The 27313-nt window shown below is 41.1% G+C and overlaps 1 protein-coding gene across 1 annotated transcript in view; it reads left to right on the plus strand.

Annotated features, from left to right (window-relative positions):
* CNTNAP2 (contactin associated protein 2) overlaps positions 1–27313 on the plus strand; it is a 1228588-nt gene that overhangs the window by 857437 nt on the left and 343838 nt on the right. Inside the window, exon 15 of the mRNA XM_042927363.1 lies at positions 10730–10857. Coding sequence (XP_042783297.1) covers positions 10730–10857 — 128 coding nt within the window. The remainder of the gene's footprint in view (positions 1–10729; positions 10858–27313) is intronic.

Below are 27313 nucleotides of genomic sequence, written 5' to 3' on the forward strand. Positions count from 1 at the left end.
AAACGTAAACATGTAAACATACACACAAGTAAAAATATAAACGTACATTAAATTCTGGAATGGTGGAGATTGATTGCTTTTTCCTGGTGCAGTCACTGATTAGTTAAATAGCTTAGACCAGGCATGATTGTATTCTACATCTGTTACCTCATCTGAAAAATAAGATTGATGACTAGAGCTCCCAAAACATAGGCTGGATACTATTATTGATAGTTTCTGGGGAAACTACATAGAACCACAAAGTCCTACCCTCAAAGGCTATGAATGACCTCACTCCTTGAAAAACAGACCCAACATTTATTACGTTTTATGTCACACATTTAAGTTAGCCAAACTCATCCAAACGAGTATTACCTGTTGTTCTAGAATTATAAAACAAGCAAGCAAATGTTAAGTAGTATCAGATAACTACAGAGGAGGAACAAAATATTTCCTCTACTTATCATAGGTTGTCCAGTTGGGGTCTTGTAAATGACACTGTCCAGAGACAGATTAGCAAGAGAAAAACAAAGAGAAGTTTAGTAACATGTGCATGATGCATATTCACATGGGACCACCCAACAATGAATAACCCAAAAAGATGGCTAGAACTTGTATACCATCTTAAGCCAAAGGACAAGGGCATTTTGACTACTGGGTGGGAGGCAAGTCATGAAAAGGGAGCAGGGAAGTATGGTAAGCAAGAGTTGTTTAGCGAGATTTATTCTGCAGGTTCTTCTCCATAGAAAAGAATTTTTGAGAGTCCTTATTTTAGGTATGGGAGAGGGAGACCTCTCTGCAAATGGAAATTTATTTTCCAAAAGGAAAACTTCTGCCTTTTTTAGACAGAAGTTCCTGTTTTTACTAATCTCAGTGGTCTTAAATTCAAAATAATCTATATGCCAAAGGGCCATATTTTGGAGTTGCATGTTCCGATACCTTTCAGAACCAAGATATCATAACCTATCTTTATAAAGAAACAACAGCTCGGATAAATTTAGCAGCTTGCTCTCTATATAGAAGAGTTGAATTAGTACTACCGTCTTTAAGATCTCATTCTTTCCACTATATTAATTACATATGAGTCTTTGAATTGAATACTACTTTCTAAAGAAAACACAAAGCGTCATTTAGAGGAAAGGAATAATAAAAGTGTTTCTTTCAAGAGCATTCCAGGCACTCCCATTATGAGAAGCGTTTTCTTTCTCATCTTTCACCATTGATAGTAAGCACATACTAATTACTACTTAAGGATTGTGCCTAGCTACCTTCTACTCATGTATTTATTCAATCATAAAACATATGGAGTGAGCTACTTTGGGGTGCCTACTAGTATTTGGTTTATAAAGTTGCAGGAGACCATATATATGGCCTCCAGGAACTTGCATTCCAGAAGGAAAATCAAAGAAGAACATTTTGCGTAGAATCCTGAAATGGTTACTAAGGGTTTTCTTAGAGATTCGAAACTGAAGAGATAATTGTCTTGCATTTATAAAAGGCCTAAGCTATTCCCCCTGAAAAGGAGTAATTGAATCTGTAATTACTTTCATTTCATAGGGGACATAGACATGGATTCTAAAGATCTAATTGTGATGGTTGTTTTCTTAATTACTCTAATTGCTTTGTAGAGAACACTACCTTTCATCCATTGAGGAAACTCGATAGTCAATAGTGACTGAGGACACCATTAGAAGTATTTTAAAAGTTCTACTTTACTGTGTATCAGACTGTTCTTTTGTTTATTTCAGCTTCTGATGATCCAACCATGCTGAGATAGCCCCCACGTGTTCTACGAACAAAGGCATTGACTTCTGGCCATGATTTTTGTAAATGAGCATAAAGGAACTGGCAGGCCTGCTCCATGGCGACAGTGGGGCTGCCCTTCTAAGAACATGCATTCACCTCCACATAATCACTTCAATTCCTTCCTCTCTCCAGTCCAGTCTCCACGATTCATAGAGATCTGGTTTCTGGGAACGGCCCTTTGTATCATTTGGGCATGGCTTCTATTAAAAATGGATGGAAACAATCATTTGTTACATTATTCCTGAAAGCAGGTTTTAATAGGGGCCAGGACAGAAGAAGAATGAGAGCATTAATTTCCTCTTGAGGGAAAGGCAGTGGGGTGCATCCCCAGGCAGAGAAGATGTCCAAAGATGGAGTTGATGACAAAAAGGAAAGACAAAGAATAAACATTCTCATTTAACTTCAAAAAGATGTTCTAACTAGAACTGGCCTTGACTTAAGTTTATAGGTTTCCCATATTTCTTATGTACAATAGGTATGAACTAGTAAACAGTTAGGTAGCATTTGTAATTATACCCTGAAGAAGCATCTCATTCCTGGGTAGAATCGCTTGGTATATTGGATGTGTTCTGAATAGTTATTTGGGAATCAAAATGTGTCAGGTTCAACTGTATGTATCTCCCTATTTCCTTGCACTTCCAAAGTCACAAGGATTAAATGAGAACATCCATGGGAAAACACCTAAATAATTTAAAACTATACAACTGTAATTTATGTATGTGCTTTTTGATCAAGAGATGGAAAGAATAAGAATGCAAAGATTTTTTCATAAAAATGACTACTCCTGGATCTAACACTTTTAGTGGAACTTATTCATAGAGTATTAGCTTTCCAGGAAAACTCGGGAAAATTCTTACAGAGTTTTACCTTTTGACCTACTCTTTTTCTGAATACTTACTATGAAAAAGGTAACATGTCTGGGGATAGCTAGTAGGAGGCAGAAAGGATAGAAAGATACAAAGACTCGTAGAAAATATGAACAGTTTAGAAACAGTTCTTGAGATGAAGATATGCTAAATGCACCGGCGTTTACAGGATATCGCAATTGCAAATGGTGCCAGCTGAACAGAACGTTATCATTAGGCACGTGCTGGAAAACCAAGGATGTTTGGTTTTTTGATGAATGAAGTGCAGTTCCTATTTTAAAGATCGTTTGGCAAAGTGACGGGCATCTCAGGCTGGGGTAAATTCTGAAGAAGGACTGAAGATGAGGCTCAAACATGGGTAGAATGTTCTGTGCCATTTTAATCTCAACTGTTAAAGAGTGCTAGTGAAAGTCAAGGGTGAGTACAAAACAGACTGGATGTTCTGGGAAGGGGTGTCCTGAGATCCTATTTAGGAAGCAAGGTTAGTGGAATATGTCAGTGTTGATACAGGGTGAGGCCCCTAAAAGAAGGAGTCGATTCTGTAGCTCCAGGTACAGAGTCACAAAACCAGGATTATACCATTTCCTAATTCCATGGACCAGAGCTCTTCCGGTGAGATGCGTAGAAAGGAAATGTCTTCCCCATTGAAAGCTGGGATTCACATCGATCATCTTTTTTTAATGACTATTGAAATATAATTTGTATACCCTAAGATTTAATCATTTTAATTATGTAATTCAAGGAATTTTAGTAAGTTCACAGAGCTGTGCAAAAAATCACCTCAGTCCAGATTTAGGACATTTTCATGACCCCTAGAAGATTTCTGTTTTCCTTGTTTCATACTCATCCCGATAAAGACACTAATGTAGTTTCTGTCTCTGTAGATTGGCCTTCTCTGGACAATTTGTATAAATTAAGTTATAGAATATATGGTATGTTGTATCTGGCTTATTGAACTTAGTATGATGTTTTTGAGGTTTATTCATTTTGTGCATTTCATTTCTTTTATTGCTGAATAATGTTCCATTGGATGGATATACAACACTTTGTTTATCCATTCACTGTTTGATGGACATTTGGGTTGTTTTCACTTTGAGGCCATTGTGACTAAAGCTGCTATGAACGTCTACCCGAAAGTCCTTGTGTGGTTGTGTGCTTTCATTTCTCTTGCATGATAATAATAATTCCAGGAATGGAATTATTGAATCATATGGGAAATCTATGCTTCGCTTTTAAGAAACTACCAAACTTTTTCAAAAGCAGCTGTACAAGTTGACAACCCCACCAGCGATGTATGATGATTCCAGTGTCTTCCAATCCTTGTCAATGCTTGTTATTACCTTTTTATTTTATTATTATAGCTATTCTCGTAGGAAGAATGTGTAGTCTTCATGGCATTTCTCTAGTGATTAATAATCCTAAGCATCTTCTCATGTCTTTGTTTTTCATTTCTGCATCTCTTTTTGAGACATCCTTGTAACTAAAACTTTGACTTTCCTGGATCCTTCCCAAAATTTCTAGCTTAGATGATGCTGCGATGGAAATGCATAAAGCTCACTGACTATAATTCTGGTTGTTGTTGTTGTTGTTGCTGTTGTTTTAAGTAGACAGGTACTTCTAAAACTTAACGAAGGAGAAGTCATTCTTCTCTGCTAAAATTACAGGATAGATTCATAGTGTGGTAACTCCTGTAACATCCAGAAGAAAATCAAGCTTGCAATTGCAAAAGTTTGGGATGTCTCTTTTTCTTTAGGGTTTCCTTTTTCTTTTTCTTTTCTTTTTTTTTCCACTGAGCTAAGGGCAAAACCAAATGGCCTAAAGTCTTGTTTGCTTTCTCAGCAGGATAAGAAAAGAAGACAAAGGAAGAACAGCCAACAGAGTAAGACAGAATTCCTCAGGAAAATAGCAGCCAAATAGCAGTAAGGCCAGGTTAGAGAAGCAAAATCCATAGAATCAAGTTTTACTTTAATAATGATACTGATAGAAATGTTATGCAAGAGTCTGAGTTCAGGGCCTTCTTGAAATGCATGATAGAATTTTTCTAATGTACAAGCCCAGTAACAGATGTAATTAGATTATGCTAACATGATAAATAGTTACTGAATATCTCCCTAAATTAGATTGACCTCCATCGGTAAAGATCATAACTTTCAGTAAAGGCTCATTTTGCTCACTAAATAATTTTCATACAGGTACTAAGATAGAAGTCTTTGTGTATTGATGGGTCCCTCTCCAGATCTCAGTTTATTTTCTTTTCACCTGCATGTCTTTTTGAAAGTGGGTTGTGCTTCTTAAAACAGAATACAAGGGCGCCTGGGTGGCTCAGTCGGTTAAGCGGCCGACTTTGGCTCAGGTCATGATCTCACGGTCCGTGAGTTCAAGCCCCGTGTCGGGCTCTGTGCTGACAGCTCAGAGCCTGGAGCCTGTTTCAGATTCTGTGTCTCCCTCTCTCTGACCCTCCCCCGTTCATGCTCTGTCTCTTTCTGTCTCAAAAATAAATAAACGTTAAAAAAAAAAAAACAAAAAAACAGAATACATATTCTTTTCAAGTGCACATGGGACATTCTCCAGAATAGCTCACCTATTAGGTCACAAATTAGGCCTCAACAAATACAAAAAGATTGAAATCATACCATGCACCTTTTCTGACCACAGCACCATGAAACTGGAAGAGGAAGATTTGTAAAGACCGCAAATACATGGAAGTTAAATAACATGCTACTAAACAGTGAATGGGCCAACCAGAAAAAAAAAAAAAAAAAAAAAAGAATTAAAAATACATGGAAACAAATGAAAATAAAACACAATGGTTCAAAACTTTTCGGATTCAGCATATGTGGTCCTAATTGGGAAGTATATAGCAATACAGACCTACATCAAGAAGCAAGAAAAATCTCCAATAAAATAACCCACACCTAAAGGATCTAGTAAAAGAACATCAAACGAAGCCTAAAGCCCGCAGAAGGAAGGAAATAATAAATACTAGAGCAGAAACAAATGATATCGAAATTATAAAAACAAACAATAGAACAGATCAATGGAACCAGGAACTGGTTCTTTGGGAAAAAAAAATTAAATTGATCAACTTCTATCCAGATTTATCAAAAAGAGAAACTACCCAAATAAATAAAATCACAAATGAGGGAGGAAAAATAACAAATGCCACAGAAATACAAATAATCATAAGAGAATATTATGGCCATATACAAAAAAAACCCACTGCTAATATTATCCTCAGTGGGGAATAACTGAGAGCTTTTCTTCATAGTCAGGAACAAGATTGGGATGTCCACTCATCACTTTTATTCACCACATAGTACTGGAAGTCCTAGCCACAGTAATCACACAACAAAAAGAAATGAAAGGAATCCAAATTAGCAAGAAGTAAAATTCTCATTATTTGCAGATGACATGATACTCTATATAGAAAACCCAAAAGACTCCATCCAGAAACTGCTAGAACCCACAAACAAATTCAGTAAAGTCTCAGGATACAAAATCAACATATAGAAATCTCTTGCACATCTATACACCAATAATGAAGCAGCAGAAAGAGAAATTAAGGAATCGATCCCATTTACAGCTGCACCAAAAACAGTGAGATACCTGGGAATAAACCTAACCAAAGAGGTGAAAGACCTATACTCTGAAGACTATAAAACACTGATGAAAGAAACTGAGGATGCCACAAAGAAATGGAAAGACATTCCATGCTCATGGGTTAGAAGAACAGATACTGTCAAAATGTCTATAACGGCCCAAACCAATCTATGCATTTAATGCAATCTCTATCAAAATATAACCAGCATTTTTTCACAAAGCTGAAAAAAAAAATTTTTTTTTTAATTTGAATGGAACAACAAAAGACCCAGAATAGACAAAGCAGTCTTAAAACAGAAAAGCAAACCTGGACACATCAAAATTCTGGACTTCAAGTTATATTACAAAACTGTAGCGATTAAAACAGTATGACACAAAATAGACACAGATCAATAGAACAGAATAGAAAACCCAGAAATAAGCCCACAACTTTATGGTCAATTAATCTTTGACAGAAGAGGCAAGAATATATAATGGGGAAAAAACAATCTATTCAACAAATGGTGTTGAGAAAACTGGACAGCTATGTGCAGAAGAATGAAACTGGACCACTTTCTTACACCATACACAAAAATAAATTCAAAATGGATTAAGAACCTAAATGTCAGACCTGAAACCATAAGAATCCTAGAGGAGAGCACAGGTAATAATCTCTTTGACATCAGCCATAGCAACCTTTCTCTAGATAGGTCTCCTGAGGCAAGAGAAACAAAAGCAAAAATAAACTTATTGAGACTTCCTCAAAATAAAAAGCTTCTGCACAGCAAGGGAAACAATCAACAAAATTAAAAGTCAACCTATGGAATAGGAGAAGATATTTGCAAATGATGTATCTGATAAAGAGTTGGTATCCACAATACATAAAGAACTTACAAAACTCAACATCCAAAAAACAAATAATCCAATTAAAAAATGGGCAAAAGGTGGAGTACCTGGGTGGCTCAGTTGGTTAAGCATCCGACTTTGGCTCAGATCATGATCTCACATTTCGTGGGTATGATCCCTGCTTCAGATTCTGTGTCTCCCTGTCTCTCTTCCCTTCCCCCACTCAAGCTCGCTCTCTCTCTCTCTCTCAAAAATAAATCAATATTAAAAAAAATTTTGGGGGGCGCCTGGGTGGCTCAGTCGGTTAAGCGTCTGACTTCAGCTCAGGTCATGATCTCTCAGTCTGTGGGTTCAAGCCCCGTGTCGGGCTCTGTGCTGACAGCTCAGAGCCTGGAGCCTGTTTCAGATGCTGTGTCTCCCTCTTTCTCTGACCCTCCACTGTTCATGCTCTCTCTCTCTCTGTCTCAAAAATAAATAAACATTAAAAAAAATTTAAAAAAAAATTTTTTTAATGGGCCAAAGACGTAGGTAGACATTTTTCCAAAGAAGACATACAGGTGGCCAACAGACACATGAAAAGATGCTTAACATTACTGGTCATTAGGGAAATAGAATTCAAAACTACAATGAGATATCACCTCACACCTGTCAGAATGGCTAAAGTCAACAACACAAGACACAATAGATGTTGACAAGGGTATGGAGAAAGGGGAATCATCTTGTACTGTTGGTGGGCATGCAAACTGGTGTAGGCCACTCTGGGAAGCAGTATGGAGATTCCTCAAAAAGCTGTAAGATAAAACTATCCTACAATCCAACAATTGCACTACTAGGTGCTTACCCAAAGAAAACAAGAACACTAATTCAAAGGGATACATGTACCCTAATTTATAGTAGAATTATCTATAATAGCCAAACTATGGAAACAGCCCAAGTGGTGTCCATCAACTAATGAATGGGTAAATAAGTGTATATAATGTAACTTCAAGTTATATTACAAAGCTCTATACAAAGTTATATATATATATATATATATATTTAATTTTTTATATATTTAAATATTTATTATATATTTAATATATATTATATATATTATTTATTTATTTATATAAATATAATTCATGCCAAGTATTGATACATGTCTCTTACATGGCTGCCTGCCATAGTGTGCAATCAAAATATTAATTATTAATAAATTTTAAATTATTTTTCACTATTAGGTTAAGTGAGTTTTATCTTAAATGTTTCTTTTCCCACCTCAGAGATATCCCTGTGTGTCTTCCCTATCCCCACACTCAACTGTGGGGACAAGTTGTGGGACAGTCCACCATGATAGTCAGTGGAGTATTTGCTCAATAAATTCCCAAAGGAAAAATGGATACTGATGGTTAAGAGCAGGAGTTGGCACACATCTTCTATAAAAGGCCAGATAATAAATATTTTAGGCTTCAAAGGCCATATGGTCTCTGTCAACTACTCAACTCTTCCATTATAGTGTGGTAGCACCATAGACCATATGTTAGAAAAAATATGGCCATATTTCAGTAAAACTTTATTTATGGACACTGAATTTTGAATTTCATGTAATTTTTCCTATGACACAAAGTATGATTCTGCTTTTGATTTTTTTTTCAACCCTTTAAAATGTAAAAATCATTCTTGGCTCATGGGCCATAAGAGAAAAGGCAACAAGATGAGTGGTTGTCAGCACTTAGCTTGCAGACTCCTGATTTAGAATCGTGTAATTCTAAGTGGTAATGAACTGTGGAGAGTATCAGCCTGAAATTTCACAGGAATACACTTCATTCCTAGTGGGTTGTCAAATTCCAGTGTATTGAAGAGTGTTTTCATTTATTGTTACTTTAATAAACACTACCTATCAAGTTTAATGGCAAACATTTTGTTCCCCCTGTAATGTGATTTTAATTGATAGAAATTCTAATAAAAGGAGTTGGGTTTGCAAAAGAGTCCATTGAGGTATTTGAGGCTAAGTCATCAGTTGATACAGAATCAGTAAGAATCACGGTGCTTTTCTGCATGATCTTAGTTCTCACTTGATAAACACATTTTTAAAAAAGAAACTTTATTTGGGGAACTCAAGGGCAATGAATAAATTAAGGGAGTATAAAATACATTTGTTTGAAGCCCACTGGCTGAATTCTGTGACTCCTTTCTGTGTTTCTGTGGGCCCTGACACATGAGGGAATGTGTGTTCACTGACATTCCAGAAGGTCAGAGAGATAAGTAACTATCCTTAACAGCATAGCATTTAAAAGACAGGCTTCCAGGGGCGCCTGGTGGCTCAGTCGATTGAGTGTCCGACTTCAGTTCAGGTCATGATCCCACAGTCTCTGAGTTCAAGCCCCGCATCAGGCTCTGTGCTGACAGCTCAGAGCCTGGATTCTGCTTCGGATTCTGTCTCCCTCTCTCTCTGCCCCTCCCCTGCTCATGTTCTGTCTCTCTCTGTCTCAAAAAAAAAAAGAAAAAGAAAAAGAAAAAAAGACAGGCTTCCAAGTTGGTTCCCCTCAATTCCCTGAACTATTTGCTGAGAGATAGGAAAGACAAATCTTTAACATGATTATTGAACTGTCTCTCATTCTACTATCCTCCAAAACTCAGTTTTCTGTTATCAGTTGTATATACAATTTCAAAAATTGCTATTTGTATTCAGACTGTACAAGTGCAAAAAAAATCATACAAAAGGGTAAGTTTGCAGAATGACTTTATAATGATTTGCGCCCCCCCCCCCACCCCTCCGGCCCCAAATGAGGGCATTTCTCAGCCACAGCAGCACAAAAAGAGGATGAGGGGGCAGGAATTTCTTCTGAAGATGAATTCTGTGCTGCACCATAACTCACCTTGGGCCCATCCCCAAGAACCTCTCCTGGATTTCTGTATTCCTTTTCTTTTATGTAGGATGGGTACGGGGTAGAGTTGGGAGACCTGAAACAAGATAAGTATAGGGTAAGCAGGAAAACAAGTCTAAGAGAAAAACCAGACTGGGCTTGAATCTTCACTCCACACTTCATTATAGATGGAAATAGACTCTGGGTGGGCACCTACTCCATGTTGGAAACTTCTCATGGACTCAGTTGTTCAAATAAGTGAAAAAAGAGGAAGGAACGAAAGATGTCCCTTACTTAGCTGATGCACCGCAGGGAAGAAAACCTCTGAAGGAACTACTTCAAAGCAATTAAGGAGACAGAGTGTTTGTGTTTGTGTTTTTGTTTTAAGAGTTTTGTTTCCTATATTATCCAAGCGATCTGGTTGACTTCATTGCGCTCTGATTCCTGACAACAGCAAACTGCTTGTGTGCCCAGTATCTGGTGTGTGTTTTTCAAGCGGTGTGGTCGTCTACTCCCACACCGACATAGGATGCAACACGCTGGTTGTGACTCTCTGGAAATTGGGGTGTCAGTTCCGTTTTCCAGAAGGTAATGATGTCACAGTTGCTTCTGAGTAATATGCCGTGCGACCGCTTGATGGAAGAGAGAGAACAGCTCTTTAACTGTGGTTCTACTTAGTGAACCTCTGAGCATTTATTGGAAGGTGGTCAATTATTAGGCAATTTAAAGTTATCAGGAAAAACATGTTTCTAATTCAGCCTCCTCATCCTTTTCTTTTTTTTTTTTTTTTTTTCCCCTGTGATTCAGGAGGAAGGATGCTGGCTTCTTATCCTACAAAGATCACCTGCCAGTAAGCCAGGTGGTAGTTGGAGATACTGACCGGCAAGGCTCAGAAGCCAAACTGAGCGTGGGCCCCCTGCGCTGCCAAGGAGACAGTAAGTTTGCCCAGAAGCTGTGGCTTTTGCACTTTCTTACCAGTTTTAAACCGTGTTTCCCAGAGACGTCTGAGGGTGGCAAGAAACAGGCTTGCTCTTCTGTAACCCCTGAAGAAACATCACACGACGAAAACAGAACCAAACAGAGAGCGAGATAGACCTTAATACAGACAGGAGAGCGACAGCCGTAAAGCCTCCAGGACAGAAACCTAGATTTGGGCATACAATGTGGATATCCATCTTCCTTGTATATTCATATCTAACAAGTTTGACGACCTAAGTTTATGGTGATATAAATAGCAATGCTAATAGCATACAAGTGGCAGTCAACAGCTGTGATTCCAGCGAGTGCTGCTGTTAATGCCATTAGCGTGACTATTTATATCACCATAACTCAGCTTATGGTGATATAAATAGCATTATGGCTTAATGTATCATTGTAAACTTGGATTACGGTCATACGAAGTTTGACATTATTGCTATCACATCTCATCATCATCAGAGCTGGAGAGTCCCTTGTAAGCCCACGGTTGTTTCTGTCACTACGTCTTGCTTTCAGGATTCGGCACCACAGAGAGGCATTTGGGGCTGCTGGCTTGGACTGTGGGAGGGCAGGGAGTTCGAGCAATGATCCCGCCTAATTAAGGGCACCATTAGGATTTTATGTTGTTGGATACCCTTCAGTGTGCTTTATGTGGAGTCGGAGAGATATGGTGCCGGGCTGCCATGGGGATTCTGCAATGAACATCCTGGGTGTCGTTTCCCCTCTTCTTGTCTATGCGCGTGGTTTTGGCAAGTCCCCCGAGAGTTCTGTGCTTTTTGTGATTGTGTGCTAGGCATCAGGAGACCCCAGATTCTGCTCCTTGAATAACTGACTTTCCAGGAGACCTCAGGCAAACCCCTCCACTTTCTCGGCTCTGGTAATGAGAATATCACCCACGTCCCAACTCCTCCTGGGGAGGCCATAAAGATTTTAGTGCCTAGATCCGGATTCCTCCTAGCAGAGCATTCTGTGCGATGGAATATTATTACCACTTCCATAAATCAAGGGAGAATTAGACCTACCCGATGTAATAAATTATTGCATCGACTCCAAGAGGTGTCCTAAGAAATGTAATGGTGCATGCTTGAATGTTTACTACTTAGTAAATGAGGGCTGTTGGCAATTAAACAAGGCAATGTTCCTGATACAAAAGAGAGACCGAGTTTATGCTGATTTGTCTCTCTTTAGTTAGTTTAAAACTGAGACTGGTCAAAGAGCTTTATCATGCATTTGTTGAACAATAATACTTTATTTGTTGAGCCAGGCTTAGGAGGACTCCGCAGTCAGAAATTTGATTTCACCTGTTTAAGAAAACGATATTGACACAAAATAATAGCATATATGCATTTTTAAAAATATTTTGAGGGATTGATGTGCGATAGGATGACTCTCAAAATAGGCAGATTCTCATGTGTTGTCCGATGAAACTCCGTTTCATTATGTCATGATTCTTCATTAATCTACAAAGGTAAAATATTTCTCGCTTACCGATGCTAATTCTGGAGCGAGCTATGAATTAAACAAAGGGCTCCCCGTGAAGTCATTGGTTAACTTGGTAAAGTTATAAAAATCCCACTTCTGCAAACTTGTTACCTTCCTTACACAGAGGATTTCAGCCACATTACATAGTATATGTAGAAGTGTGTTAACAGTTTATAGTTACTATTAGCTTGTTTCCCTTAATAAATCAGTCTTCAAGAAAAATTTCTGACATGTCTGCTATGCGTCTAGCACTTTACCAGACACTCTGAGAAATAAGAAACAAGCTCAAACCGCATTTTGAGAAACGCACATGAAAAAAATGCTGGAAGACAAAATCGTATCAGATTTTGCAATACAATATTATTGCAACTGCTGCTCAAGAAAGGAGTGATATAGTGTATTTCAGCCAGACTTTGTATTTAAAAAGAGAAAACAGGAAAATCGTGGTGGCCAGTGTTTATTTGCATTTCTTTTCCAAGGCTGTTGTTCTTAGAGACGTTTTTAGGACCCCTTATAAGACAAAGAGCTGTCTTAATCATGGGCACGGCATGAGCTCAGTATTCTTACAGCACTACAGCTTAAGAGAGACTGTTTCAATCCATATTTTGCCCGCTACTTCATAAACCAAAAGCACAGTCCATATTCAACTGCAATTATATGGAACGCTTTTGTGTCTGAGAGGGGGAAAGAGAAGGCTTCCTTTTTTGCAGGCAACTGAGAACATCATACCTTGGACCTGAATTGCCAGGTAGCAGCTTTATCTACCTTCCTTTAAGAATGTTCTAACACGGGCACAGTAATGAGAAAATGTTCCACATCATGTCACTTTCCAGTTTTTAACATGTTTGATTTGCTCAGATACTCACAGCCCCCAATAAGGTGGGTGAGGTTAAGTATTAGCCTTTCTGTTTACAAACGAACAAAACATTTCTTTTAAAATGTCACTGACACTACAAATTTCTGTATACCCTTGTAGCCTCTGGGAGGCTTCAGGAGGAAAGGCAGAGCAGAGAACATAAACAGCTTTCTCTGTACAAGGTCAAGGTGGTTTCCCTGAGTCAGTCGATGATTGAATGAAATCATTTAAAAAAAAAAAAATAGCCATTTGGGTCTTATCCCCACCACTCCCCCACCCACCCACATCCAGTTACCAATATAGCATGAATGTTTCAGGGATTAAATTTCAATCGTTGTGATGTAAAAAGTGTTACAGTGCATTTATTCTGTTGTTCATAGAGATTAACTTACTTTGTATCATTTACTGAAGTCCGCACAAAGCTCCGGTTTAAAAAACCAAATCCATCATGAAAAAATGTCTTTCTCTGTTCGAGGAGTCTTCGTGATGCCAGCCCTGGAAAGCTGTGTCTTGAATTAGGTCCCTGTTCTATCCCCCAGTGTTAGAGAACGAAACAATTTTTGTAGGCTCTGACCAACCGTTTCAGTGGTTTCGGTTGGCTCCATCATGCCTGCTGAGTTTCATTTTGACTTTGACTCATCCGAACTCATAGGCCCATAAAATCCAAATGCTAAAGAAATCCGGTGAATTCCACTCAGGTCTGCTGCATTTCCCACAGAGTGCTGAAAATGCTTGTGATCTTATAGTTTAGTTTTCTATGGGGGTATTAGTGTTATTGGCAGGGGTAGGTTTTGTTTGGTTTTGTTTTGTTTTTCCAGACACGTTCAAATGGAAACCTCAAATCTAAATGAGACCCAGAGTTTGACTAGTGATGGGTGGTTAGTCCTTGATACCCATCACCCACCCTCCCCACCATCCCCACCTTCCCAAAAGAGCTACTTTAGAGGATCAGCCACTCGTAGGTAGAAATTGTTTTCACACTGTAAATGTATCATCATTCTTGCAGAGAGCTGCTAAACTTTTGTGGAAGCAGGACCGAAATAAACATTTTTTTTTTTTTTGGTTTTGGAGGTAAAGTCTTCTTTGTACCATATGTGGTGAATATAATTAATTATAGAAATAAAGTATGTGCCAGATAATTGCTTTATTCTTGGCTTTATGAGCTAACAATTTCCCATATCTTCTCTAGGGATTCAGAGACTTTAAACAATTAATTAGGAGCAAGTTTGCTACAAAAGCAAGTGTTTTCAGTACACGTGGGCAGAAGCCATTCACGAAAACGTGTTACTCAAGGACCTCTTCTCCGTTCTTTCCAGAAACCCGCTCTGGCTGTAAAACAGAGTCACACTGGATGTCCAAAATGCAAAGTTAGTTTCTCAGGAACCCGAAATATTTTATTTATTTCTGCCCTGAGTCCACAAAAGTTTCGCAACTTTCTGCGAGCATGATGATACATTTACATGTGAAAACAGTTTCTGCCTACCAGTAGCTGCTCCTCTAAAGTAGCTCAGGGAGGCCAAGAAGACAGGGTGAGGAAGGAGGCAACAAAACCAGCCCAGGAACACAGGGCAGAGACAAAGCCAAGGGTGAAATAAGATGGTGATGGAGTTTCATCCAGACGATAGTGGACCTCTGTTTTCTGGGAATCGAATCGTATGTACCGGCAGGAGTCTTATAAGCCACAAGCATAACCAGCCATTCCCTTGCCGAGAGAGGCAAGGGAATGACAGTATCCACACCTCGTTTCTCCACAGATAAGACATTTCCAATGGGAATGCAAATGAGTATCATCCTCCAGGAGTCGTTATTTCCTCAGAAGATGCTCCACATTCTTCTCCTTTCCCCATTTCTTCCCACGACGTGTAGCCACGGACCCTTGCTTCAAGCATAGCTAGAAGCAAAAACAAAGAATCAGTGTTCTCATGGTCGAAGACTCTCAGAGATCAAAGAGTGCCGACCGCTCACGTTCCAGACGAGGGACCTTGGGTCTAGGGAGGTTAAGTGACCGGCCCACGGTCTCCCAGCGGGGATAAGGCAGAGCACATTGAGACAGTTTGACGTGAGCTTTCATCTTTAGTCATTCCCCAAAGCCGAGATGAATGTTGAGATCCAAAGAGGGAGCTCTGACCTGGAACTCTGACCTTGGGTCCCTGCCTCTCGACAGCTGAGCTGTGTAATAATGTGGTGCTGGCACTCTTACTCTCGCCCCACTGTGAGATCAGCCATCTGGAAAGCCTGATCGAAAACCCACAACCACAGGGATGAAGGGTCAGTGGCAGAAACTTGGTAACTTTTGTGTTTTGTTTTGTTCTGTTTTTGTTTTACTTCGACTTTAGGTAGTTTTTTGGTTGATAGCAGAAGGCAGGGGAAAAGAAGTCTAGAATGATGTGTAGAAATGATTAACCTCTATTTTTTTCTTAATGTCCCAGCCTTCGCTGCTATTGCCCTGGGCTGCTACCAGCTGAGAAACAGGAGTAGCTCTAAGAACAAGCAGAAATAGTGAAATTTTCAGGATCAAAACGGGGGCTGATTCCCATTAAAGGATTGAGCCCTCTGGGCATATCGGAGAGCAGGTCCGATTACAAAGCAGCAGACTTAGAAAGAAGGAAGGCTTGCTTAGCTTTGGTCTTCCAGACTCCAGAGTGACTTTGAACAATTAGAAGTGGACAACTCCCTGGGAAGCATCAGCTCTTTAATATTAGATGGCCATTCAACGTTAGCCACAGATGCACTTCGGAAATGGGAAGTAAATTTACTTCGAGTTTGGGGGAGAGGGATGGTATTTGTGTTTTACAGTAGATACGGTGTTTGTGTGCGTGTGACTGACTTTCCTGCCTGTCTTTTCAAATACCGCTCACGTTTCGAGGAATCGTCCCATCCCACAGAGGAGATGCGTCTGGCTATGTTTTTGTCCCCTTCCCTGGGTGCCCGTCCCTTCCCTAACCTTGGCACTTCTCAGAAGGGACAGGATCCCAGATCTGGGAGGGGCTTTGTTCTGTAAGTTGAATCCCCACGGCGGGGTTCCCCTGCTGAACTTTCCAGGTGATCTCTCTAAACCATTTGCAGGAGAAAATTAGGCTCGTTCTGGCTGTCTGAAAGTGTATCTGCAATCCTGTCGCTAACTGCTCAGAGTTAGCACAGGTTTCGCGGTCCCCAACAAGGCTGCCTTCACTTCGGACATGGGCCACAAGTCTGGGGCTCCCAGGCCATCCTGCCCCCCTGACCCACTGATACAAGTTTGGGGGTGCCCACTATGCCTTAGGGATCAGTAATGCACCAGAATGACTCAAAGAACTCAGGAAAGCACTGAATTTAAGATTGAAGTCTTATTATGAAAGATACAAATCAAGACCAGCTGACTGGAAAGGTACACAGGGTGAGGTCTGGTGAGGTGGGTGGGTCTCAGACACGAAGCTCCCTTGTCCTCTCCTGGTGGAATGAGGACACGTGACCCTCCCCCCAACCTGCACACATCAATGCGTGCCACCAGGCCGCTCGCCAGGCTTTGGGTGTCCACAGTTTTTACTGAGTTTCATATGTAGACGCGATTGAATAAGTCATTGGCCACATTATGGAATTTAGACTCCAGCATTTCTTCCTTCTCCTCCCTGGAGCTGGGAGCTGATATCTCCTGGCTTCAAGCCCCACCCCTCAAATCCTACAGTTGGTCGTTCTGGCAGGACCAGCCCCCATCTTGAAACTCTGTAAGATCCACCAGGAGTCACCCCCTAAGCATAAACCGTCAGGGCCTACCATGAATGACAAAGACATTCCTACCACTCTGGGATGAAATGACAGAGAAATGACAATCACATCACAATCTGTTTTCTCTCTTTGTTTGCATTATTAGTATGTTCACCCCCAGCAATGGATGGCAACGTAGGGAGAGATCCATATCCCAGTGCCCAGGGAAATGCCTGCCACATTGAGTCCCTCAAATAAGTGTTCATTAAATGAATATGAATCATTAAATAACCTCAAAAGATTTAAATAAGCGTTTCAGACTAACAATGGAGGCAGTGCCACGAGGCAATGCATGATGAATTGCAGAGAACTTACACGAACGATAATTGCTATACGGGTCCAAGAGAGGACCTATCGCTTGATTTATATGCACAACTATTTTTAACCTCAACAAGGTTTTTTTGTACATTTATTCTTCTTAACTAAGTAAAAACTTTTATTCTTTTGTACCTTGAAAATCCCTTGAATCTGATGATTATCTTCAAATTAAGGATTAAAAAAAGAACGCTTTTGCGAAGTTTTTATATTTTCCCTGACACTTCTAAATTAAGATGCCCATGAGGTATTACATTTATAGAACTCATTGTTTAATCTAAATTAGATTAAACCCCCCCCCGGCCCTTCAGAGACCCGAGCAGACTGTTCCACACTTTTGTTTATCCATGTCTCAAGGTTATTACTGACAAAATTACAATTAGTACTTGGAACTTATTGTTAGGGTGCTAAACTGTGAGCTGTAAACTACCTCACTCTGGCATAATTAAAACCGTGTTCCAGTTCACCTGCTTTATGGTACCTGCTCGGCTTTTCATGCAGCTTCTTTTCACAGTCCTAACTGCATGCAGGCCTTGGAAACTCAGAAAGTTCACTGAAGAAAACTGTTAAAATCGCCTCTTCTTGAAGTTTGCTGACAGTTCCAAAGTAGCAATCTTACTACAGTCATCGGGATAAAAAAAAAAAAATTGTTCTAAACTCTGGCAAGCATTATGTAAGATCTGTATTACTATCTTTAGAATATATCCCAGTTCAGGGACGTCTGGTTGGCTCAGTCGGTTAAGTGTCCGACCGGCTCAGGTCACGATCTCGCGGTTCCTGGGTCCGAGCCCCGCGTCAGGCTCTGTGCTGACAGCTCAGAGCCTGGAGCCTGCTTCAGATTCCACATCTCCCCCTCTCTTGGCCTCTCCCCCACTCATGCTCTGTCTCTCTCAAAAATAGATAAACATTCAAAAACTTCGGTATATATATTTTAATATAAATTTATATATTTCAGTTTATATATTTAATTTATATTTGACATATATTTTAATGTAAGTTTTAATATATATTTGAATATATAAAATATATCCCAATTCAAAATTCACAGGATATGTGCATAGAAAGCAGGGCAGTTGGATATGTGTCCACCTGTTGGCCTGGTAGGCTGCTCCATGAACTGCGTGTGCTGTCCCAAATTGAAAAGAAGAGGAAGTCATGTCCCATTTAAACATTTTATCTTTGAGCCAGCCCCTGAGTCATTTGTCTTTGGTTCCTAGACCAAAGCTTAATTGAGAATCTCTCTCAGTCCTTAAAGTGTGAGTAGAAAAACCAGACTCAGCAAGGGTAGCTTGGTCTTTTGATGAAGGAGAGGTCCTTTGCCCTTTAAGATTCTATCGGTGCCTCTTCTGTTCAGGGTTTTTCTGGACTTAAGCTTTAGACAATGAAGTAGCCTGACAGTCTTGTCTCTAATCCCTGTGTCTGATGCTTTAAGTATTCCTTAGTTCCATTCCAGTAGATTATCCTAATCAGTTTTGTTTTATGATATTCAGACCTCTAGAATTTAATTCTCTCATACTGAGTAGGATGCAAATTGGGCTTGAACTTAAAATATGGCCTGTTATGTAACAGAACCGTTCGCTGGTTTTCACCAAGTTTGCGACTCGACATAAAGACCTCAAAGATTCCTCTCTGGTTTCCTTCCTGTTATCATACCTGAGATAATAGTGTGACTGACTCAAGAAGTAAAGAGTGCCATGGGATAACCTCATTTACTTTGGGTGCTTGGTTTATGCTTCAGTTTGGCCGGAGATAGCAAGTTGGCCCCAACTGCCTCAGTTCTCAGCGTTTAAAAAACAAAAAAACAAAAAACACGCAGAAATCAAAAAGCTAGTACTTTTTTATAAATAACCTAACACTTTAGAACAGGATTTGTAAAAAGAGAACTTGACCCAAGAGGTAGAGCTAAGAAGATACTCTGATGCATTTTATTTCTTACACATCTCTATTTGTTCTTTACGTATATATTTCAAGGAGATAACGTCTTCATTTCAATCCTTCAAATTTACATGTGGAAAAATGCATCTGTTATTGTTTAAGTATAACGATAGTCTGATGCACCCGAATTAAGTGTGATTGTTTCTTTGCCTACAGAACTGACAGTTTTTCTGACTTTATGCTGATGTCCCCCAAAAGAGGTTGCTCTTGAACGTGTATAAGAAATAAGACAATGGTTCGAGGCAGCATCTGTAATAAAGCCAACTTTACAGCTTGTCTTTGGGATTAAGGAGAGAGACTGAGCTACTGATTCCACCCTGGGCCGCAGGTGGCCATGTCATTTGACTGAAACTGGTCATTTATTGGTGAGCAGTGTCCAGACTTTATCTTCGGATGCAACAAAGAAGTGACTTATGTTTAATCTGGGAAGAGAAACCAACAAAAGTAGTTCTGGTTGGAACATCGATTCTGTGTGGGCACACCTCAGCAGACTCTAAGCCTAAGACGGGTGATAGTCCACTGAGGCCAAAAAAAAAAGACCTGAGATAGCGATCGAGATACAGGTTTATTGGGGGAACTTACGTACAGGGAGGCTGGGAGTGGCCGACTAGACAAAGCGTCTGCTGTCGGGATGTACGTGCAGCAAGGTTTTATGCCGTAGCAACTTCTCCTAACAACGCTCAGTGGTCCTTCCCCTCTTTGCTCAGCCGGGGTTTCCAAGGGGATCCAGACCCGCCATCTGGACACTCTTTGTTACTAGGGAGATGCTCTGAGTTGCCCACCCCGAGAGCCCTGAACTTTGAACATGGAACAGCGATTCTTCCACACATTCTGCCTGATGGGAATTTAGAGAGAGGACAAGATCTCTACCTTCTCAGGAGAGTGATTAACAGGTGCATTCAGCGTGTGCGTGCACAATCTGGCTATCCAGCACATACCATACAGATCCATAGCACTTTTTATTTCTGAGAAGACTCCTATTTTTCTAACTCTTCTCAGCCCAAAAGCTGGGCCTCCTTCCTACCTGTTTATATCCCTTTTCAAGGACCACCTATTAGAGAATCAAGAAACAACTGGATGACACTTATATTTAGGATAAAGTAATAGAGTGTCTACCATTTCTGTTTCGTACAGATATTCCCTCCCCTCTGGCACTTTCATACATGCACACACACATGCACGCGTGCACACACGCACACACACACACACACACACAATTCTCTTACCCTGAGAATTTAGCATTTGTACTTAGTGCTGGTCTAGTCACCTCCATCTTGAACCTACCTTAATCCCATGGTAGCCCAAACTGGGGGCTCAAAACTACTTGAGATTAAGGTAGTTGGAGGAACTCTTGTTAGACATGGGGAGGAAGACAAAATGGGATTAGAAGTCAGAACACGTCTTTGCCATGCGCCCTGGCAGCAGCTGGACTGTGGATATGGGAGTGCACTGTAGGCAGCACCAAGGATGCTCTGTGTCCCAGCCAGTCTAGAGCCATCCCAGGCTTACACCCATGGCTTAGGGCTTTGTCCTAAGGGGGAAAAAAAATCACCTTTCTCATTTAAAAGTTGAAACACTGACTTCATGATGAACTAATCCTTAATTCAGAACAATTCTACCTAGGTATGGTAAGAGAGTTCAATATAAATTTGAGTCTGTGGCCTTTTGTGCTAGTGTTTTAAGAATCTGTTCATGCCATTTCACCCAAAAAGCCATAAAGAAGTTAAGACTAGCTGTTCTCTCTGAAAGTAGTTCTCCAGTGGGGGAGAACTAAGGAGGACACTAAGGAGCCAGAGCTTTATTTGTTTTGTTCGCCTGTTGCTTAGCTTTCTAGAGTAGTGCTACCCAATGGTGGTTTACAGTGATGATGTTCTTTAACCTGTGTTATCCATATGGTGGCCTCTAGACACAGGTGGCCACTGAACATTTTAAATGTGACTAGTGTGACCAAGGATCTGAATTTTTAACTCTACTTAATTTTAGTTAGCTCAAATTTAAATAGCCACATGTGGCTGGTGGTTGCCATATTGGACCACATAGCTTGAGCACACTGGTGAGAGGCCACTTTAGAGAACCCGTCCCCACCTGGAATTCAGTCTTACTTGTGGCTACAAGTCAACCTGCTGTGATTCTTTCTGGAGTAATAAGAGGTTAAACATGAAGAAAGAGAAAAGGTGGGTTTTGCCATGATTCAACCCAATGTCAGAAAGGTCCAAAAAGTACCTGGGATGCATATCACTGCCTGGAAGATACTTGGAACATTTTCTTAGCTTCTCCATAAAATTCTCCGTGTATCAGCCAGGAAGATGGGGCAGAATGTAACATAATAAATGTAGAATAAGTATATTTTTTATGATGAGAGTTTTCATTTCATTTATGGCTTCTACTCTTTGAATAATTCGTCTGCATAGTAGAGTGTGTTTCGAGGCTTCCTTCATTGGTTTCAATCTTTTCCATTTTTATTTTCGCTTTAGATTATATTTTGAAAGGCCACACGGTCTCCATTTTGCCTACTAACGAAAAAACTGAAATAACAGCACTTCAAACAGAGGTACAGTTGCGTTACCTCAAGCATGACATACTTTACAAAATAAATTAGCAAGTCTCGGGTAGACCTGCCTACCTGGGTCTTCATACATCCTCACAAGACCTACACTTAACCAGTGGGGACTGCAACGTAGATGCCTGCCCCGAGATCTCATGAGTGACACATTCACTTCCCGACCCTTTTTGCTGCCACTCAAAACCATGTCTCCTTGCTAGTTCACCAGGTAAGTGTCACCATGTATAATTTGGGGATACATATCGATCGTTCGAGGGAGGTAGCAGGAGAGAGCCTTACGGAACTGTAGCTGCTAAGGACTAGTTTGAGCCATTTGAGGCAAGGTTGGGATGAGGAAGACAAGTGCTATAGGTCAAATGTCGGGGCCCCCCCATATCCAAGTGTAGAAATCCCAACCCCTGAAGTGATTGTATCAGGAGGTGGGGCCTTTGGGAGGCCATCAGGCCATGAGAATGGAATGGGATTAGTGCCTTCATGAAAGAGGCCCAACGCGGCCTTATCAGGACACATGCCAACGAGGGAGCTCATTAGAGACTCAGGTTTTTATTGGCAGTGGTTCGATGGGCAGCCCCTGCCTGGCATGGACCCAAATTCCAGACTCCCAGAAGGAAAGCAGGTGTTCAGCACATTACACCAACACTTTAGGCACAGTGAGGCACCCTTATTACGTGCTAGCTAGCCTTGCTGGAATCCAGCCATCAGCCAGCCTCACAAATAGCCTTTTCAAGGAGAAACAGTCCGACTATGTTAACTCTTTTCTGCGTGGGAGTCCTCTCCCTTTTGCCCCATCCATGAACACAAAGCTTCTTGGGCCTCCAAAGCTGCCCCTCCCCTTTCTCATCTACTTCCTGCCTCCTTGTCCAGGTACAGAACCCCATCTCTTCCCTCTACCTTCCAGAAGAGGCTTAGCCCCACATCCAGATCTTTGACTTCACACCTTGCTTCGCACTCCACTTCGCACCCTGACTTCTCCCCACCTCAGACAGCCCCTGCCCCAAATCTTAAAACCAAAGAGAAGGAGAAGAGCAAAGACGGTGCTGTTTTCCCTTGAGTAGGTCGTTTGTATCTCGTGACCTAGAGTCTCTGGTACATTAGGTTCCAGAGCAAGACCAGCTAAGTGATTGACAAAGCCTGGTGCAAAACGAAAACACAGAACCCCTTGTTAAGAAACTACTAAGAACTTCAGAATAATGGCAGCAGAACATTAAACCAAGTGTGAGACCCTCGTCAACCTGCATAGGTCACGCACCCATGTTCCTGAGGCTTGGGCAGAGGGCAAGGTCGACCCAAGACCCTGGGTATACCTGGGGTGGAGCAGACCTGCAGGAATGGACCTGTAGGCCTTGTTTCTCTCGTCAGTGTGAACCTCAAGGAACATTTGTGTTCTTTGAAGCCGTGACGAAAATCAAACCCTATATAGGAAAGCGTTCAACGCAGGAACTTATAAGTACCGGTGAGCCATACCGAGCTGTCGAGATGTTTCCTAAATTTGTCTGATCGCACAAACTCCCTAAGGTGCTTGTCAAGATGCAGATCCCCAGCTTCTTCCCCCAGAGATTTTGATTCAGAATTCTAGAGTGGAGCCCCAGACTCTGTTTTTAAGAAGTTTTCTAAAAGGTTTCTGTGACAGGGAAATTATAGAAATTCTAAGAACACATTTGGGGGCAGGCAGACCTAGGCTCAAATTCTTCATTTATCAGCAGTGTGACATTGGGAAACTTGTTTAATTTCACTAAGCTTCAATTTCCTCATCTGTAAAATAGAGATAATTATGCTTTAGTACAAAAGGTTGCTATGGGGATGAAATGAGACAAGTGTATGTAAAGAGCTCTAACAGTGACTGGTGCAGTTAAGTTCTCCATAATGGTAGTAATACATATTATACAAAAAGAATGAAACTTCTTCAAACCCCTCGGTTTTGTAAAACTAATATGAATTAAACATAAATGCAAATTGCCAAATGCAACCATTATTATTTCCATCAAAGTCACTCAGAAATAATGAATTACAATCTAAGGTGAACAAAAGAATCAATCCTCAGACTGTATTTTGAGCACCAGCTGTATACAAGGCATCGTAACAGGCCGCCGATGGTTTTGGCAGTTGAGGATTTTGTAACCTAGTTCAGAATGAGATGGAGAGATGAAACGATGCATCTCTTTTACAAGGAAGCCCAGATAGGTAAAAGCAGAAGGTTCAGGAACCACCTGGAGAAAGATCTTGAAGGAAAGGAGGAAGGAATGAGTAGAGGTCCTTGCACGTGGGGCTGTACAGGGGGCAGAAGGCTTCAGCCGGAATGTATGTGACCAAACCGATGGAAGCAAAAGGTTCCTGTAGAAAAATACACATGCGAGGGGCACGTGGGTGGCTCAGTCAGTTAAGATAGATTCTGACTTCGGTTCAGGTCACGTTCTCGCGGTTTGTGGGTCTGAGCCCCACGTCAGGCTCTGTGCTGACAGCTCAGAGCCTGGAGCCCACTTCTGATTCTGTGTGTGTGTGTGTGTGTGTGTGTGTGTGTGTGTGTGTGTGTCTCCCCCTCCCCCATTCTCTCTCTCTCTCTCTCAAAAATAAATAAACATTTAAAAAAGTTTTAAAAAAGAAGAAAATAGACATGCGACACATAGCAAGCATTTCGATAAGTACTCAAATGAGAAAATGAGACCCAACTTGGAATCAGAGGAACCTGCAAATGCTAAGCCAAGAGCTGAACATATTCTGTAGGCAGCAGAGTCTGTGAGCCAGAAAGAAGAGGGAGTGAGTAATCTTTGGAAGGTTTAATTTAATTAAAATAGTAAACTCTTCGCTTACGTTTAGTTTCAAAGATCTGGGTTAATGCAGTTTATCTTTGTCAAATATGTCATTTAAAAAAAACTAAAAGGAACATTGTTAATAGAGGAAATGAGGACATTCAATAAAGGGGTGACAAGAGTTCCACATCCAACAATGATATAATATAAACACACATTTGAAACTTATTGTCAGATTCTCATAAGAGCAGGCTTCCCTTTTAAGATGTTTTAAAGCTACCAAATTTAGATAGGCCTTTCTTAATTGTGTGAAAACTTTCAGAAAAAGGTAGTGTTTTGATATTTTTAATAAATCTGTAAAAAATTGTCAGTGACTGCTGACTTTTATTTTGCTTCATGTGTATAGGGTGACAGCTGTGGGTTGAATGACGTCCCCCCACCCCACAAAAAGGTATGTTGGAGTCCTAACCCCCCAGTTCCCGTGATCGTTGACCTTATTTGGAAATAGGTCTTTGCAGATGATCAAGTCAAGATGAAGTCCCCCCAGAACCAGGTGGGCCCTCATCCTGTGTGACTGGTGTCCTTATAAGAGAAGACAGAGTCACAGACATACACAGGGAGGAGATAGGAGTTGCCCTGACACAGGAAGGAATGTGAAGGGTTGCCACCACGAGTTAAAGCAGCCACGAAACAGACTCTCCCTCCGAACCTTCAGAAGGAACCAACCCTTCCAACCCTGGGATTTAGAACTTCTCGTCTCCAGAAGCTAAGAGAATAAACTCCCGTTGTTTTAGGCACACGGTCTGTGGTGCTTTGCTAGGGCAGCCCTGAAAACCTAACTTGGTGACTGGCTCCCTAATCCCAGGCCCAATCCAGGTAGAGTAGTCACAGAAAAGATTGCTAAGAATCGTTGAAACGATAGAGGCGAAGACGCTCTAATTTATTGTGAAGTCTGCACCCTGCAGAGCAGTTCATCGGAGAGGAGAGAGTTCTCTTCACAGGAAAAGAAAGCTCGCTTCCCAGCACTGGGCAAGGCTCACCCTGTGCCCTCCCGAGGAAGCCTTTGTGGCGAAACCTAGGAATGAGCAGTTAGCACGCAATACAGTTGTAGAATAGTGATTATGGATAACATTTATTGAGTATCTCCCACGTGTCAGATATAGTTTAAACACTTCACAGGTCGACACGTTTAATCCCCGCAAGTATTCTATAGAGAAGGTAATAGTCTAGGGGCGCCTGGGTGGCTCAGTCAGTCGAGCGTCCGACTTCAGCTCAGGTCATGATCTCACGGTTCGTGAGTTCGAGCCCCGCGTCGGGCTCTGTGCTGACAGCTCGGAGCCTGGAGACCGCTTCCGATTCTGTGTGTGTGTCTCTCTCTGTCCCTCTCCCCCTCACGCTCTGTCTCTTTCTCTCAAAAATAAATAAATATTAAAAAAAATTAAAAAGGAAGATAATAGTCTATTGCTGGTTTGCAGATGGGAAAACCAAGACAGAGATGGACCTGCAGTCATATGCTTCAAGTTACACAGTAAACGACAGAGCTGGAATCCGACCCAGGCAGACTGGCTCCAAAGCCCTGTCTGAACCTTTACAGTTTAGCAGGCTTTCCTATGCCAAAAAAACAAAAAAAAACCCTAGTCTTTCTGCATAGCGAGAGAAAGATTCCCTGGATCTAGATTCCAGAGCTCTGTGGAGAGCTGAGGACTGACAACACACATGTAAGGTAACTGCTCACGGGTTTCCTAGAGCTGCCTTCAGAAATTGTCACCAGCTTGGTGGCTTAAGACAGCAGAATGTGACTCTCTCATAGTTCTGGAAACCACAAGTCCAAAATCAAGGCATTGGCAGGGGCCATGATCCCTCAGAAGGCTCTCAAGAAGGCTCCTTTTGTGCCTTTGCCAGATTCTCGTGACTCCTGGCATTTCTTGGTTTGTGGCAGCATAACTCCAATCTCTGCCTCTACCTTCGCCTGGTCTTCTGCCTTCTCCATGTGTCTTCGTGTTCTTTTCTGTCTCTCATAAGGACACCCTCATTGGATTTGGGCCCCGTATCCCAGCATGATCTCATCTTGATCCTTATCTTCACTGTATCTGCAAAGACCCTCTTTCCAAGTAAAGTCACATTCTGAGGTTCTGGATGGGCACGGATTTTGGAGCAACACGAGGAGTCAACCTGCTACAATGATCGAGAAACTTCTAGCTAGTTCAGCAGAGAAGTATATCTCCTGCAGAGCCCCTCAGCCCCTTGAGCTCCAGGACTTTGTCCCATGAACCTCCGCCTTTCAACCAAGGACTCAGCACAGATCTTTCCATATAACAAGGCTCTAAGTCCTGTTGTACAGATTTCACGGCAAAGACTCACCCTAGCAGAGGGTACAGTACAACCTACCTGGAAGATCCCAGCACATGGTTGTCATCGCCGACACCACATTCATTAGTATTAAGCGTCATTTTTTCGTATCTTGTGATCAGTGTGCTTTGCAGCATAAGAGAACTTGGTGGCTAATGTCACAATGGCAGTAATTAGAGTCACCGGTTCAAGAATGGCATGACCTAAAAGAATCGGGACTCTTCTTATTCTCAACTAAATTGAAACATCTATATGCTTCAGTGGTAGAAAAGTTGTACATTAACGTGAGGATTTGTTCTCCTTTGATAAGCGAGAATACCTACTGAACCATCTAGGTATTAGTTGTGAGAAAGATTTTTCAAATGAAGTGTTTTTTATTGGAGCATATAGAAGAGTTAGACAATATTTCTGTAGGATTCTCT

This window comes from Panthera leo, chromosome A2, assembly GCF_018350215.1.
Source record: "Panthera leo isolate Ple1 chromosome A2, P.leo_Ple1_pat1.1, whole genome shotgun sequence".
In the NCBI taxonomy this organism is placed as follows: Eukaryota; Metazoa; Chordata; class Mammalia; order Carnivora; family Felidae; genus Panthera; species Panthera leo.